Source organism: Fukomys damarensis, unplaced genomic scaffold, assembly GCF_012274545.1.
Source record: "Fukomys damarensis isolate Sample0158 unplaced genomic scaffold, DMR_v1.0_HiC HiC_scaffold_18, whole genome shotgun sequence".
Lineage (NCBI taxonomy): Eukaryota > Metazoa > Chordata > Mammalia > Rodentia > Bathyergidae > Fukomys > Fukomys damarensis.
The window spans coordinates 36129848-36147731 of NW_022900930.1; the positions used below are offsets into that span (position 1 = coordinate 36129848).

The window sequence follows — 17884 nt, forward strand, 5'->3', positions numbered from 1 at the left end:
CTGCGAGCGGGGAGTTGGCAGAGCTGGGCTGCATTTCCAGCAGGAGCTGCGAGCGCAGAGCCGGCGCACAAGGTGATGTGCCAAGGAGCGGGTCCTTGCTGAGCTCGCTGAGGGTGCTGCGCCCCGGGCTTCCTGCCGCGTCCCCGCTCTCCTCCCTCGGGTCTGCGTGCGCGTGAGTGCGGGGTTGGGGGCGAAGCCCGGGGGAGGAGACACCCCCGTTCCTGCTCGTCCCTGCCTCCCTCTACTTCCGTCGCTGCCGATGCATGTCTTCCAGGGACGCCGGGTCTCCGTGCCCCTTCTCTGCCCCTGCCTGCCCCCTTCCAACCCGGCCGTGTCTCTGTTTCCAGATGCTCACGGTGCCGGCCGTATTGTGTGTGTGTGCAGCCGCTTGGTGCAGCCAGGCTCTCGCAGCCGCCGCGGCAGTGGCTGCGGCCGGGGGGCGGTCGGACGGCGGTAATTTTCTGGATGATAAACAATGGCTCACCACAGTCTCTCAGTACGACAAGGAAGTCGGACAGTGGAACAAATTCCGAGACGTAAGTGCTGCTCACTCGCATCCCCAGGCGCGCGCGCTCAGCTCCGAGGCGAGGGGTCACAGTGGCCGGGAAGGGTGGAGCGAGCCGGGAAACGGATCTGGGGGTTCCGAGCTGCGCAGCGCCGCCGCTGAGAACTTAGCGGTTCCGCCGCCCACCTCCGGGCTGGGGCAGCGGACGACTGGCTTTGGTGGACGCGCAGAAGTTCGGGTCACACCGGGTTCCCACTGTGGCCCCTCCCTCTCTCCCCTTCTCCCCATTCCCCGAACCCCAAAGATTTGCAAAGTGCTGGCTCTGCCTTCTCAACTTTTGAATGGTGTTCCTGGCACTGGTAAACACAGCAGGTGTGCCTGTGCGTTGTGTTGTTACTAAAGTAACTAGGATCGATCCCGTCGCTAATGGTCCATTAAGGAATTTGAGGGAGGAGGCAGGAAGATGTAAGATTTATAAATGCCCGCTCTCCAAAGGGGGAGGTTGTTTGGCGGCACCAGTCGGCAGAAGTTGAACTGCTCCTGATTACATAAAATTGCTCATCTTGATTTGTGCCTCAGCGCTCACTTTAATGTAGAGCGTGTTTGCCATGCATTTGGTTACGTCTTCTCCAAAATTAAGCATCCCTGTAAAATCTAAGGTGCTGGACGATGGCAGGGTGCCGGGATCTCTGCAGGTGAAAGCGGTGGAAATGTTGAAGTGTAGATGCCCTCGGAGAGTTGGGTTAAGAGGGAGCCAGTTTTGAAGACACCGGACATTCATTTGCTTGGAGCTAGAGGCCAGGACTGCTAGACATTTTTTTTTTCCTCCCTTTGATCTGAGTGGAGCCGGGTGAGAGTGGCTTCGTCCAGAGCGCAGTTCTCCGGTCGCGCAGACACTGTCAACTTGGCTGTGCCCGGCGAGGAGGCCGCGCTGACTGCCCTTTACCGCCTCCAGCCAGCCTTTAGGGAGCGAGAGTGATTCACAGGCATATTGGCAACCCTTCCTGTGACTTTTGAGAGGATTCTGTGGAGGCCATCTGCAGTGCTCTGTGCAGAGATGAGTTAACTTCTCTCATCAGCTGACTCTTGTCACGATTTAGGAAAATAACTGGAAGCTTGGGTTAGTTTTCATCTGGGCTCCCTTACCCCTTGCTCTCAGCCACCCCTATCAAGTACTTGATAGGCCAAATCCCACACAGAGATTCCGAATAAAAGGGCATTTGACTTTAAATTTAGGTATAGCTAGTTGAGCCTGGGCTTACAGATAAGATTTAAAAAATGATACTGGTATTACTTAATGGAAGCCATGATCTATCCTGCTTTGTGGACAAAGCTCAGACATTGCATTGCTACATGAAGATTCAGAAACGCGAACTGCACACATAATTTAAGTTTATAATCATATTAAATCCAATTTAAAAAGTAAGGAAGCAAGTGAGGTAGTTATGAATGTGGAGAGAATTTCTGATTATCATGTCCTCATTTAATTAAAAATAAGATAAATATCATCAGTACTTGAACAATATTTAATGTTCTTACATTTATTTATGTAGTAGATGCTCTAATGTGTTTTAATGAAGTTTGGCCTTCATTGAAGTATATTTTCTATCTTGTATAATAGTGTTCTCTTAATTTAATTGTTTATGGAATGCTTAGCAGCCTACCTTGCTCAGTTTGAATGCTTTTGATTTAAACTATCATGCCAAGCCCGAATGCCCACTGCAGGACAATCATCCTCAAATTAGTGCAGCCAACTTCTGTAGAGATGGGTTATTTTATTTCTATAGTGTTTTCCAGCATTCTTATGTGCGCTCAAGGGAAAGCCCATCAAAGTTGTATATAAATCCACATAAGGGATTTATTGAGATATTTTGAGCTAGTACCTATTTGGAAGTGCACGCAGTAGGTAAGAATATAATGGTAATTTATCTTATATGAGGTTTTAGAATTGCTATTTCAGTAAGACAGCTACAGTTTTGGGAAAATGATGTCTGGAAGGGATGAGAAAGATACGCAGTCTCAGTCTCTCCCTTTAACCACCTGTTGCTCGTTATTGACGCGATAAAATGTTCACTGACAGCATGGCTTCGCAAATCATAACTCAGAATGAATAAAGCAGGATTTTTATTTAGATCCTCCACTCCACTGCTGTTTCTATCTTTTCCTTTTGGAGGAATCATTAGCTTAACTTTTCTTCATTTTCAGGACTTTTTATAAAGTTCATTTTTTGGCTGCACACACGCAATTATAAGGTCTTGTTTCAAATAAGAGTGTCATATCTGAATCTGCCTTTAAAGCTTCTGTATGAACATTTATACCTGAAATAGCCTTACATACTCAGTTTATATGATGGCAAAGAAACAAGGAAGTCTGAATCTGTTTTTGCAGAAACAATTTAATGGAAGTACTTTGTTACATGCTTTGCATCCATTAAAATATAGTTAATGTCATTTAGGAAAAAAAACCTTTGTGATGCTTCAGCATAACTAATTACAGCATTAATCCTTTCTTGTGAATGACTGTTCTACAGAATTAATATTATTTTGTAAGTGACATCTTTAAATTTGTCTTCTTTTGAATTATATTTGAAAACTATTGAACAGTATGTGAAAACACACAAGTCATGATTATTTTAATTGAATAATCTAAAAGTAAATGTTTATTTTCATATTTAATATGAATGTGTACATGTATTTGTTTATCATAAAGTTTTAGGGACAAGAAGCACGGATAGGAAGTGCTATGAGAGAGTAACTGATAGGAAGGTTTTTGAGAGAGTCGATGAATGTGCAAACCACTGCCCTGCTGACACGTTGACTCAGTATAAATCAAGGAAATAATAAAAGCAAAGACAAGCTTACCATGAGTAAATACTAACAAAAAAGAAGCTTCAGATAATTTGGAGCACTGTATACTAGCAGTGCTTCTCCAAATAAAATTGTGGAAGTTTCACATTTAAAAAATAAGTATAATAGAGCCACTGTGTTATATTCAGAGTATAATTATATGAGGTGAGGATGAAAAGGGGGGTGGGGGTTTAACTCAGTGGTAGAACAAATGTTAACATGAATGAGGCCCTGGGTTCAAGCTACAATATCAAAAATTAATAATAATAATAACAATAATCATAATAATAGATATCTCCCAAACCTTCTCAGTAATGGGATATGTTTAGTAAATACACTAGTGGCATTACTTTATTTTTCTTGCACTGCTGGCTAATGATAAAATGAAGAACTCAAGAGTTCCCAATGGGAGAAAAGTGGGAGCACCAATATATTCTCCCAGATCAGTAATATAAAGTAGTCTCATTGCTTTCTTGCATATGTATTTGGAGATTTGGGAATCAGAATTCTTATGAAGAAACTAAAACATACCACATGGTGCATGCATTACGTATTTCAACCATCTATATTTTATAAATCCAATTAAACCATACAGTTGATCATATAATAAATGAGAATAGAACTTGAAATTTAGTGATTTAATTGGTAATGCATGATGTAACATAATCATCGGCCTTATATATTATTGATTTCACGGAAGTACATGAACTCATTAAGAATGAGAGGAAAGGTAAAATATGAGAAGCCCTCAAAGAGTGTACATTCAAAGCAGTACAATGAATTTCTAGCAAAAGTAGTGGTGATAGCTATACTAATTTTAATAAATAACATAATGAAATCAACATTTTACCATGAAAATTAAACTTAAAATTCTAGATTATATTTATTCTCCAGTGAAAACAACTGGGGCTCATTTTGTGTTTCAAGAAATGGTTACCATAGTCAACTTCAATTTACATGTGTTCCTTAAGTGATTGTTAATAATCTGTAGATACACGAAAACAAGAGTAAAATCCTGCACCTTAACTTAAAAATAATTTTATAAGTTAATTAAGGTTTTAGCATTTTTAGCATTTAAATTTTTTAGTGTTAGTCCAACGATAAATACATTGTAAAACTGTCACATACAGATTGAATTCTCTCAGACACATTCCAGTTATAATTTGACTTCATAAGAACAGTGGATTTGGTGATACTGACTAGTAAGAAGCCCTTTCTAAGCTTTAATTTCCATCTTTCATCTGAGTGGAGATACTTCGGTGAACAGTTAAGTGGGGGCGATAATAGTTAAGAGAGCTCATAGTTAAGGGCATTTCCTGACAGCGTAGTGGGCCACAGGAACGAGAGGATCGCTCAGAGCTTATCAAATGTCACTGTTATTAAAAGTAAATATAACAGTTTGTTTCTATGGCTATAAGACATTACAGTTAAAACACTGAAAACTAAACATGTCTTTTTTCTTATTTTTAGGGTGGACTTTGTGTCCTGGTTGCATTTCTTGAGTTGCAGGCATGCACTTAGAAGGAAGCAGGAGCGCTCCTCTGTGCTGCCTCAGTAGGAGGTAGCAGTTATACTGTTGTCTGTTTCAACAATATATATCAAAAGTAACATTAAAGGATTATTAATAATTTAGATAAACTGAACTCAGTAGACTCCTACTCTCTCCCCTCAAGAATACTTTCTCAGTTTTTATGAAAATGCACGTTTTCATTATTTCACATTATAAAACAGTATTTGTCACTGTGGAAATCTTTATAAGGACAGGAACATAGGGTTTCCTCAGGAATGTTTCACAGTTCATCTTCCTGGGTGTTTTTCTTTGTGTCTTTTTTATGATTATAGGCACAGTATTTATTCTTTACAAGCCTTTGCCCATTATACATATAAAATATATGATATGTAATATGTAGTAAAATATCATATATTAATGTGTAATATTTAGTATACATGTTTGCAGGTCAATGCAGTAGTATTCATATTGGGCTGTTACTCATCTTTTTTAAGTCCGAGGAGGATTCCTCCAGAGGGAGGTAACTGACTTCTTAAGAGAAGCATTAACTAGTCTTTGACAATTCGGGGGCCAGTTAGTAACTGGAGAGCCAAGAGCTCCTGGATTCCTGTCCTTGTCATGTGAGTCCTAGTTGTGCCTTGATTGCGTCTTTACCTCTACATCCTTATCTCTTAACTCTGTCAATAGCACTACCACACAACATGCAGGGGTTCAGATTGGTTTGTTAGGGCAGGCATCACATGATAAAGGAAGACAGGTCAGGGAGTCTCCACTGACCTGCTAGTTTCTGGAGAGGTGTTTTGGGAAGAGATGGTATTATATTAGCAGAAGGAAGTCTGAATTGATGATAATGTTTAGCCGGTCTCCCATAGGTTCACCCTAACAAAAAGTATAAAGAAGCAAGTAGTACTTTTATTTCTTTATCTCTTATAACTTCTGGTGAATTAATAGAAAAGTATAGAAATATATTACTGTCTCTGTATGTATATTATATATGTTTATATATGCATGAAAGATCAATGCGTAGATGTACATGTAGTACAAATATACTCTACATTTGTGTCTTCAAATAATCAAAATATTAGTGTGTTCAAATAGATAAAAGAACTTGACAAGGCAATTATAGGTATTATATATATGTATGTGTACATACACTATAGATGTAGCATATATATTACTTATGCATACATTTATTATTGTAAAGTATCAAGTTAAAAGCCAGCAATATAAGACATATTGGTGTGTTTTTTGTTTTTGTTTTTGTTTTCCTGTTTAAGATTTCTACATCTCATGATTTGCGAAGATGATCTCATTTACACTTGTGGCCACAGTGTACTTTCTTGCTTCTTATAGGATGTTAGCTCACTTTATATTGTATACTTAAATTTTTTAAAGCTACATACGCAGAAGGGACGTGAAGAGCTGATTTAAAGCATTTATTTTCTATTCTTACAGTAAGACTACTGGATTGGGTGCTTTTAGATCTCATGATTCTGACTCAGAGTGACATTTTGTGTTATTCAATTTTGGTTTTCATGATTTCATGATCTGGGTCACAGTTTTATTTTATTTTATGTACTCGCTTTTAAAGGCTGATCTTTAAATCTTGCAGACACACCATCCAACTCCTAAAGCTCTTGGAATAGTTACATGTCTTTTCCTATTTATGAAAATCCTTTAATCCTTTCTCCTCTTTCTTGGTGCTAGCATTAGTACAACAGCTAGTTCAGAGTTAGCATTAGAAAAAACATAAAGGAAGAAATACTATATTTCGTGTCTTTGATACTTCTTCCTTGACCTACTCCATTTCTGATTCCCTTCCAATCCAGTTGCAATTTAAATAAAAATTTAGTTATTATAAAATGTAAAGTTTCATGAACTGAACTCCTTTAGTCCTACGTGCTTAAATATCCACCAAGAATGGAAATGCTAGGCCAAAACTGTCAGGTTCAGTTTTAGAATAGTTCACAGTGGTTGATAATAATGTGGCTCTTGGCACTTTCTTCGTCAAGTCATCCAGGGCTTTCCATACAGTTTCTATTTGTTGCTCTAAAACCTTTAAGTATTTTTACTGCCTATGGAGGACCATCAGACACCACTATCTTTCTTCTATCACTAAACTTCAATGAGGGATGATATGGCCGAACCCCAATATTCCACAGGCAGTCCAGCTTTATTTCTTTCACTTCTGCCTCCTTTGTAATTTCTAGTGGATTAGTCAGAGATAGTTTAAGTTTCTGCCAATAAGGATATCTTGAATCAGAAAGAGATGCTATAAAATCCAAGTACCTTTATTAAGATAAAATTGATTTCCCAACCACATAACCATCAAGAAGTATGTGTAGAGCTGGAGTAGTAGCTCAGAAGTGCAACATTTAGCAAGTGTGAGGAAGGCCCTGGATTTGATCCCCAGAAACACACACACACACACACACACACACACACACACACACACACACCCCTCTTAGAGTATGTTTAGAGTTAGGCTTCCAGGTTTGGTTCTTCTAGCAGGGTCCTCCATAAATGGCCATTTTCTATCTAGAAGAAGGCATTTCTGAGAAAGATACTTGTTCCAGAATTAAACATGAAAATAGTCACACGACTACTACATGTTTCTCACTGACCTGAACTTACTTACATGGCTAGACCTAGCTACAAAGAATTCTAGGAAATTTCATCTCTAACAGGGAAAGATTAAAAGTAAAAGAAAGAGGTAATACCTGGGCCAGGGAAAAATATTAGTATCTACTATATGATCATGTCCTGTTAATGGCCTACTATTTCTTGAATGTATTTTCAATTACTAAGCCTATTGATAAAAATTTTTTACCTATGAGTTGTTTGCTTTGCTTGAAGTATGTTCCACCCTAGCTCTGTGTTGTCCATCTATCTTCTGAGCCATGAAATATAGGCTGAGCAGCACGGGCCAGAGCAAAATTGGAAAGTGTGATACACGAGGTTGCCCATGTGGGAGTTTAACAAGTAGTGTGCTACTAAGAAGAAAGACTGATTGATCACAACCAAAGTACAGTGTCCAATAGTTTATCACAGTGAAGCTAATGACCAGTCCTGTTTTCTTTTTATGAAATCACTTAGCATATTTAAGGGGAATATTTTTTAGCTGAGCGTCCAGAATGTTTTCACATGTAGCATTAATCACCAATGGTAGAAGAGATGGAAATTAGAATTTATTTTAGAGCCCTTACTTGAATGACAAGATACTCTCTTGCAGCCAAGGCTGTATCTCCTCTGATTCTGAAAAAAAAAAGGAAAATATCAGTAGTGCGATGTAATAGTATGATAGTAAAATAATGCTAGTATATGTGCATGATACTAATATAATAGAAATGATAAAATATTACCTTAAATGATGCTTTCGCTGCCAGTTAGGTTTTAGTAGCTCTTAGTCTTGGAAGCAGAGGATAATCTTTTTGGCACTAGTGTCTCTGGGACAGTTAGAAAATAGAAAGTGCAATAAGTCAGATTTGCCAGACCTGCCTTGAATACTTTGCACTATAGATTTTGTTACTTGACATTGCAGATGGCTGACAGCTCGAGTGCTTGAGCTCCTCACCTGTATGGCAGAGCGATGGTGAATTGCATGGTTTGTCTATCAGGATTTTATAATAACTACTTGCTGAGGGAAAAAAATAGTTTGCATTTATCTTTCCTTCTTTTGTATTAATAGCATTATTTTGCAAGTGGGGCTATACATTTTGTGTAAAATATTATTTATATACTTAACAACAATGATAAAGTATACATATATCCAATATTTTTTAAAAAGATAGATAAATAGTCTCTGTAAGACCACTTTGCCTCTGAAATCATGTAATTTCTTGCAAAATATGTATGCTTTTCCCAATATTTTCCCCCCGGAAGTCATCTGGCCTTCCGTTTCTTGGTAACAAGCTATTTCCTTTACTAAGGAAATAATGGCCCTAACCAGAAATGGTATTTGCTGCTTTTAAACAAATATAGCATATTTTCTATTAAGGATTACCTAATATAATTTTTATTCCTTCCTTCAGAAATAGCACTATGCTATTTCATTGGCAAATTTGATAGTTTTTAAATATGTTTGCTAATAATGATAATCTTTAAGGTTTTTATGAGATAAAATCCTTTCTTTTCATGCATATCTTTTTGATTTTAATAATTTTGGCTCATGTTATCCCTCTTATTATAAAAGAAGAATAGTTAAATAAAATTCAACATTAGAAAAATGATATGTTATATATACTATTTCAACATGAAAAAAATCTAGGCACCTTGCAGTGACCCCAATCTGTAATCATATTACTTTGTTACATTTTTGCATTTGGTGTTGGGTTTTAATATTAAGATAATTTAGAAAATAAATTATAATGTGTGTTGGTATTTTGTATACATGGTTAAGCAGCAAGGGGCAGGTATGTTTACTGTGTCCTTTTATATAACATTCTTTTCAGTGCGGATTTTCAGAATTATCAGCATGCTGATTTGCCTATTTTAAGCTAATTATTACAGTATCTGAGCAATAATATGCCACAATTACCTATATTTTTGAATACACAGAGTAATACAAATTACATTTTAACCTTTCCAGGTTATTTTTTTATAATGGCTGGCCTCTACTTGTTTTATTTTCTGAAAAGTAGCTAATGGCGGTAATTATGTCAATATAAAAATCTTTAAATTGGTTTAAAATATATATATGCATAATTATAAATATATAACTATAAATAAAATGATAAAAATGAAGATGGTAGAGAGTAGAGGGTCAATTTATTAAGTAAATACCACTTTATTGGAAAGTATAATTGGAAATGGTTAGAATATTTAAATCATTTAATGATTGTTAATGTAATCCGACAAGTTTCAAATAAATTAATGCATAGATTATCTGTGTTTTAAATATAAATTGGTATTCAAAGTTTTATTCACAGTGACTATAAAAGATAATGGCAATAAACTTTTCAAATGAGGTAAAATATTAATTAATAACAGTCTTGAGTGGAAATTTATAATAAGGTAGCAACCACTTTAATAGAGCATATTACAAGACAGTAGTATTATACTTTTTAAAATGCATTAATTAGTAATGGCCCTGTAAGGAATGTGTGATTATTAATCCACTCTGTAGGTAGGAAACTGAGGCCCAAGGCCACGCGGTAGTAGTCAGAACACTCTCTAATACATATGCTTTCTGACCAGTGCTCAGATTCCATCACGATAAACCCATCATGAGTCAAAAATACCCTGAGTCAAAAATGTGTTCATTCCACTTACTCTGCAAAACTTCTCAGTATAGCAAGCTCGTGTGGTGCAGAGTGTTAGTTGTTTCCCTTGTGACTGTGTCACTGCAGCTGTTCCTGCTGCCCAGCATGATAGAAAGTGTCATACTGCTAGCCTAGGAGAAGATCAAATTCTAAGTACAGTTTCTCCTGACTGGGTTTTGCTTTCAATTCCTCATAAGGTTGAAAGTTTGTAATTGAACTGTTTTAAGTTGGGAAACCCTGCAGAGTGGTATTTGGGCTCTAGAGTCCTTCTCTTTAATCACAGGGCCTTTTGGCCTATAAAATACCATTTGGAGTGTCTATTATATGGTAAGCAATATATATTTCACCTTCCTTCCAGACCCTGGAAATCACCATTCTACTTTATGTTTGTATGGATTTAGCTTTAGATATCCCATAAGAATGGAATAATGCCGTATATGTGTTTTCTAATCAGTTTATTTCCCTTAGTAGAAGGTACTCAAGGTTCATCCATGCTGTGGCATGTGACAGGATTTCCTTCTTTTTAAAGATGAGATTTTATTCTACTGTTATGTATATACTACAATTTTCCAATCATTGATTGATAGATACTTGGGTTACTTCTGCCTCTTGGCTGCTGTGTCTAATAAATACTGAATGATCCCATTTTCAATTCTTTTTGAATATATACTGGAAGTGGAAACTCTGGATTTCATAGTAATTCTACCTTCAGTTCTTTTTAGGAATTGTGTCTTTTCCATAGTGGTCGCACCGTTTCACATTCTCAGCAATTGTAAGCTAGGTTCCAGTTTCTCCACCTTATTTTCTGCTTTTGTGATCAAGCCATTTTACTGTTTTATGCAGTGATGAAGCATTGTGATTTTGATTTATGTTTTCCTATTCATTAGTAATGTCTAGCACTCTGTCCTATGCTTGTTAGCCATTTATATATCATCTCTGGAGAAACGTCCATTGAAGTTCTTTCCCCATTAATTTGATTTTTTTTTCGTTTCAGTAAAATCTTTTATCCACTTAAAAAGTAGACATAATTAATCCTCTTGTGTAAAGGAAGACAATGAGTCTCAACAAACTTAATGAACCTACTCAAGATTAATGATATTTGAGCTTCATTCTCTAAAAATCATATTTGTTTGTTTCCTTACATATAATTGACTGCTTTGAGTGATTTACTGTAGGAAACTCAAACAGGCTTCCAAATTTTTAAATGTTATCCTTAGATCATTTAAATAGCTGAATTGTTCCTATTTTTTTATCTGAAAAGATTTGGAATGAAAATTTATTGTCTTGTATACAGAACCACAATGATCTTTCTTTAATTTGACAAGTTCATCTTGAGGTTATGAGAGAATACGTCTGGTAGGTTTTCCTTCATTAGTCTTACAAAATTTAGTAATTGCACATCACATACTGTTTGAAGATATTTATCCCTACAGGGACACCACATTTATATGAGTATATTATTGGCATTTTTATCCGTGACTATTTTGTTACCATAGTGCAGTTATGAATATCTTAAGTTAGCAAGAATGGCTATAAAAAGGAATGCTAATATGTACATGTAGTTGTTTGACTTATACCATTTTGGGGCACTGGTAGGCACAACTGTACCTAACTTCCAATTACTATAGTTATGGGCTTTTAGGTTTTTGTTGTTAAAGAGACTTTGATTCTCCCTCCATCCACATTTTCAAAATAAGTAAAAATGAGAAAGAAAAATAGAATTTTTTGCTTCATTGAGATTCTAATTCATAAATTATAACATATAATCAAGCAACACACATGCAATCTAAGTTATCAGTGTTAAATGAGTCCTGAAAAAGCTTACCAATTTCTACCCAGAGTAGGTAACTTAGTTTACCTTGTGACATGTCAAAAGGTGGTATAATGTTTTTTAAGAACATTAAATATTAATATGATTATTTGAAATATATTGTTTCTAAAATACTTTTGTCATGTGAATATATATTGAAAACCTCTCTGACTTAAATTTTAAGCAGCTACTAAACATCTTAATCATTGAATATGATTCTCTATTTTATATTCTCTATTTTGGAATTTTGTGACAAAAGAGGAAAATTAATTGATACTCAAATATAGAACGAGTTAAAATTAAATGATGTTTGTATTTTATTTTTACTAATGCTAAGCATTACTGGGTTAATTTATTTCTCAGTTTTTATACTAAGTGTTTATATGAAAAACAGTTATATGGGATATTCTTTGATAAAATTTATAACAATTCTTTTAATTAATTGTAAGCTTTTGAATTGAGTTTACCAGATAATTCTCTAAATTTTTGATTCTTAATATAAAGAAAACCCATTTAGCAAGAACAAAAGAAGGAGAGGAAGCAACAGTGCAGCAACAATTTTCTCCAGATGTATTCAACATTACTGAGCATTGTATTCCTGAATGTAGTAAAATACTCACTAGATAGATGTCCTAAATATAGTAATTTATAGTTCCTTAATCATAGCTCATTTTTACTTTTCTATCACCAGTCTACTTGTGACTTTCAAAATATTTACATAGGGTATTGTAGACAGGATACTCTGAAATAAGAACTTGCTAATTACCTTGGCTCTCGTTATTAGCATCTGCTAAAGAATCAGTTTTGGAAGATCAGGGAATATTTATAGGCGTTTCATGGCCTACAGTATAGCATAAAATGATAGGCAGCCTCCTGGTCTCCTGGTAAGGATTTCTAGATGCCCTTGGCAGCATCTGATATTCTCAAATGTCCCTGAGGCGGTCATCTTCATCTAAAGGGAACATTCCCTGGGGCAAGATTCTTCCGGAACACTGTATCAACAGCATCAACCTAGTATTACCTGAGAAATTTTTCTTTGAGGTAAAATGTAATTTCTTTCAGTTGAGATGTTTTACACTTTATAGTTTTAAGGGACTATTATACTTACTGATGTGGTGTGAATTAAAGGCACACACCATGCTGATACTAGGGGAAGGCTAGTTTAGAACCTGTGGAATTTGAAGGTACCCAAACACAAACACAATTTTTACATAAGTCAAAGCATTTAGCAACATTATCTGCAGAATTCCTCACTCATTCAACATGCCAACTTGGCTTGTTAATGTTAATATCACTTAAACCATTTATTTCTAAATTGACAATTTTCTCTTAAATCTACAGATTTTTCTCAGTGAAACTTTTAGAAACAAAGTAAAACTGTCAAAGGGGGCTGGCATGTTTAATTCAGATAACAGATTAGTAATTACGGTAGGAAAAGACATCCCCCATCATCTTTAAAGAGTAAAATACATTTGAAAGAAGAATTTTTTGAATGTGCAGTATACGTAATTCTCCATGTGATTGAAAACCATAAGGAGTAGACCATTGATTGAGATCTAGAAATCGAAGTTTACAACTGCTTAGTTTCTTCTAAGTAGCTAAAAACCACTTGGATTTCATTGCCAAAAGCTTTGTGTTTATTCTTGGAATCAATGCCCCTTTATGTAAATATGCTGTTGACTCTGATATATGAATTGTGGAGAGAGTAAAGAAAGCCCCAAAGATGATAAAAGCAAAGACAGACCTAAAGTTTGCCTACAGAAGAGCTTGGATGTTAATTGTACCATTAACACAATATCATTGTTGAGCTAATAGTAATTCACTCCATTCTGATTGATTCGGCTACGTGTTTCTAAATAACTTTAATGTTTCCTTAGTGCCAGACCTGTTTTCTTGGAGTGCACAAAAATAAATTATTTGTTTTCATGTATGATGATGGTTCATGCCCACAGTACCACCACTCTTGGAATCAGAAGCAGAATTCCAAGTTTGAGCTTTGCCAGGTCAATTTAGAAATTTAATGAAATTCTATCTCAAATCAAGAAGGCCCTAGATTCAATCTCCAGTACTGGAAAAAAAATTTTGTGATAAGTATCTTAATGATTTCTTGATGTGTAACTGAAAAAACATGTTTGTCTTTAGTAACTGACCTTGGAAAAATGACACCAGCAAGCCAGACTGGACACTTGAGGAACTGGCCCTTGTTCCTCAGGCCATTTGCATTTTCATGGGAGAAATTAAGGTAAGGCACATAAGGGGCCTTGCAGAGTACAGGTAGAATTTATTGTAAAGCAGATTTATAAAGGTGTCTGTTTTCAAGCACTAAGCCAGGCAGTGCCATGCAGATATCCCTATCAAGTACTTTGAGCCTCTTTTGATACATTTAAGACTTGTAACTATGGTAACTGTGATGCTGTGGACATTTTTTACAGGTTAATCTGGAATTGTGGAATGCCTTCCTTGTTATGTTCAATCAGTGAATACCTCACCCCATTCCTGCACCCCAATGTAAAGGAACTTAGGAAAAAAGGTCTCAGTCCAAGATGGGAAGATTTTTAAGAAACCTCCTTTCTGGTATCACTGCTCTGTAGTCTTTGACAGCTAGGAATGTTGTAAGTCTTTTCTGGAAATAGAAGCTTTGTGTATTGGAGTCTGAGGCCTAATAAATGATTATAAATGTATTATACACTGAGTTGTTTATTTCTTCATTTAACTGTACCTGGCAAAACATACTATTTTGAATCCTCGTTGTCCCTCAGGCATGCTAATGTCTGGGTAATCTACTCACCTAAGAGAAGACAATGTAATTTTCATGTTTTTGTTGTTGGACTAGACTGACTTCTTTTTTTTTTTCAATATCATTGTAGTTTGAACCCAGGGCCTCTAGAATGCTAGGTGAACACTGTACAAATAGGTATATACCCAACCTTAGACTGACAGTTTATTTTTTTGTTGAATGAAAACTCTTCTGTCTTGTGGTTTGTGGGTTTATTATTTTTATGAATGAAACTATATATTTAAGGTACTTTTTCCTAGAGGGCACAGTAAAATTTCAAATTCAATTTTCATAGGAATGTAGCAATATTAATGTCACATTTAGCTATTCAGTGAAAATATATCTTTAAGATGTTTACATAAATTATACATTTATTATTGTACTGTTATAATTTCTATAAATTGTACATATTAACAGGGTTCAGTGTGATATTTAAGCATATGTTTATAGCATGCATTTTTGGAATACAGACTCCCAAAGTTGTTATTTTTTACTTACATAAATATTGGCTAGAAACATGGGTGCACATATATTACTATGGTATTATTCCTTTAATTATTTTGGGAAGATACCCAGCACAGGACTGAAAGTGTAAACAAGCATCAAAATGTGTAATAGATAATGTGAAATAGGAAGAAAAGTTCCAAAGGGGGAAGGTGAAGTGAGAGGATAGGGGAAAGGAAAGAAGGGAAAGGAATAAATATGAGAAAAGGAAGAAATAGAAACAAAGTCTTTGTAAAGGGGTGGAAAGGTTTAAAGGAGGGCAGGGGAATGGGGAAGAATATGAGAACCAAGACATATCGTGTAAAGGTACAAATTCCCAGTGATGAATGTCAGCATGATGTATACCTAAAATGTGCCAAGAAGCTTAACAAATTTTTAAAAAGTTGACTAAATTGCACAGAAACTAAAATAAGATATATAAAGAACATATTATCATAGAGTATATGTTGTGCAAATTTAGTAGTATGTTTGTGTATTTTTTATATAGAAGAATTATAACTCCCAATTTTCTAGATGTGCTGAGTTCATGTCCCCCCAAACCAAAGAATAACTCATAAGTAACAAGAATAGGTCAAGAATAGGAAAGATTTATTGAGGAAGAGCTCTTGAGAGATAGGAGGGAGTCCCAAAAGTGGGTTATCACTGAGGTCCTTTGTTAGGGGTAATTTATACAGCAAAGGCACAGTTGGGTACAATGTGGGTCAAACTACAGTCAACCTACAGGTTTACAGATGTAGCTGCTTAATTAATATTGGTTCAATAGGGAACTGAGTCATTACAGCAAGGGTGCATGGAAAGCACAAAGGCATTTTAGGGAAGGAATGGGTTTGAATGCTTTGGTCATCCACCTGGGCAACTGACGCTCATCTGGACTTCCTGGGTGATTATAGTTTAATTCCAAGTTACTGTTTATCCTTATAGGAGGCTTGTAGGTCTAGCCATTGCATCTTTATCTGGTTTTCTTCAGATGTGCCTCGAGGCACAATGCTGATGGCTTTGTGTTTGTTTGTTTATTTGTTTGTTTTTTGGTTGACTTCCTTGAGAGCACAGTCCTTCTCTGAGTGTATAATAATTTCTGTCCAACTTAATTGCCTATCATAGTTTACATTATAATTTATATTATAATCTTAATTGAAATTTATAAATAAAATGAACTGACTGTAGGACTCTCAAATTAGTTTTAACTTCTGGAGTTTGCTTTGGAATTCAAATTCTTTAATAAAAAGCAAACAAAGCAGCAACAAATTTTACCTCACTTGAAGACATTAAATTTTTTTAACAGTTTAACAAATTATAACTGAAATAAGGCACTTCAAACATATAGTAAAAAAACTAATTTCTAAGTTATGATCTTAAAGAGTTCCCTGTAATGCTGTTATTCAAATTTGAGTGTTTACTTCTAAATTATAAGTGTTTCTACATTTATTAAACTGATTCATTTCTAAAGCTGACAATTTGGAACAAAACTCTTTCAGCATTTTGGGGTAGAAATATTCAGCTATGATTACTTTTTCTAGAAAATGTTTGCTTACACAAAATATATACTGTGTTCAGAGAATTCAAGGTTTTCGGCTGTAATTATTTAAAATATGGTTAAAAGTAAATTATGCAGTGTAGTTATCTCTAGAGACAGTATCTTTAAATTTTGTAATGATTTTGTCAACGTTCTGACTATTACAGGAAATTTCTTATTGAAGGTATCTTGGGTGCTTGTTTTTCCAGCTGTTCCTGGTCTAATCACTTTTAAGTTTTGTCAGGGTCTTTGCAACTTTGTAAAGTCCAAGATTCTTCACTTCCTTGAGTGATATTGATATTGATATTGCTTAGTGTGCTAATTTAATAGATGACCTTTATGCTTTCTAGCTTTTTCCTGCTGGTAAGCATCTAAATGTCTTATTGATCAGTTGATTTCCCCCAAATTGTATCTCTCATCTTGTTCTTCTGTTCAAAACGTGTCCTTCACCCTTTAGTTTATTGCACCATATGACCTCATATAAATGCGAATCAGTAGCTTTCCAAACTCTCGTGAATAGGGTCGCCTTTGGTGGAGACATTGCAATAGTTACCTACTGACCCAGTTCATCGATGTGCACCGTCATGTTAAAGGGAGAGTATAACGACTCCTTAGTCTGGTAGGGTTAATATAAGCTTTAGAATTCTGTAACATATGCTTAGAGGAAGACAGCTTATCACGAGGAGTCTGAAATAAAACAAAGGAAAATAATTCAGCTAGGGAAGCTTTGGCAGTACCTAGGAATGCGAGTGATTTGTTCCAAGGCTGGTCTATAGCTCTACATAACATGTGGAGGTCAAAATAATTCCTTTTTCTAATTCCATGTTCATTCAAAAAATTCTGATTTTAGAGTAGCTTAGCCTCAGGGACAGAATGTACTATACTTTTGACATGTGTATTGTGCCCACAGAAACAAGTTTCTAAACCTTTATGGTTGAGGGCCAGATTTGGATATTGGCAAATTCAGGAAGATAATTCCACAGTGGGACCTGTATGGTAGGTAGCCAGGATCTTTCTGATGACAGACAAATCTTACCAGTGCTTCTGATCCAGATTTTTAGCAGTGAATTGCCAAGTCTAGTAGCTCTGTACTCCCTGCCTGCAAGCCATACTTGTTTTTGCATCCCGAGTTTCTCTTTTACTCATTCTTCACAGCAAT

The 17884-nt window shown here is 35.9% G+C and overlaps 1 protein-coding gene and 1 long non-coding RNA gene across 7 annotated transcripts in view; both read left to right on the forward strand.

The window, feature by feature from the left end:
* The window catches only part of Spock3 (SPARC (osteonectin), cwcv and kazal like domains proteoglycan 3), a 381013-nt gene that overhangs the window by 1229 nt on the left and 361900 nt on the right, over positions 1-17884 (forward strand). For 3 of the 6 annotated variants that reach the window (XM_010629857.3, XM_010629856.3, XM_033765453.1), the window contains exon 2: positions 348-536. In XM_010629857.3, coding sequence (XP_010628159.1) covers positions 348-536 — 189 coding nt within the window. The other 3 variants (XM_010629858.3, XM_010629859.3, XM_033765454.1) reach the window with 3 other exon arrangements.
* LOC104866036 lies at positions 575-14589 on the forward strand. The gene is made up of 3 exons (XR_781323.2): positions 575-877; positions 14075-14174; positions 14365-14589. It is a non-coding gene; the product is annotated as an uncharacterized LOC104866036 (long non-coding RNA).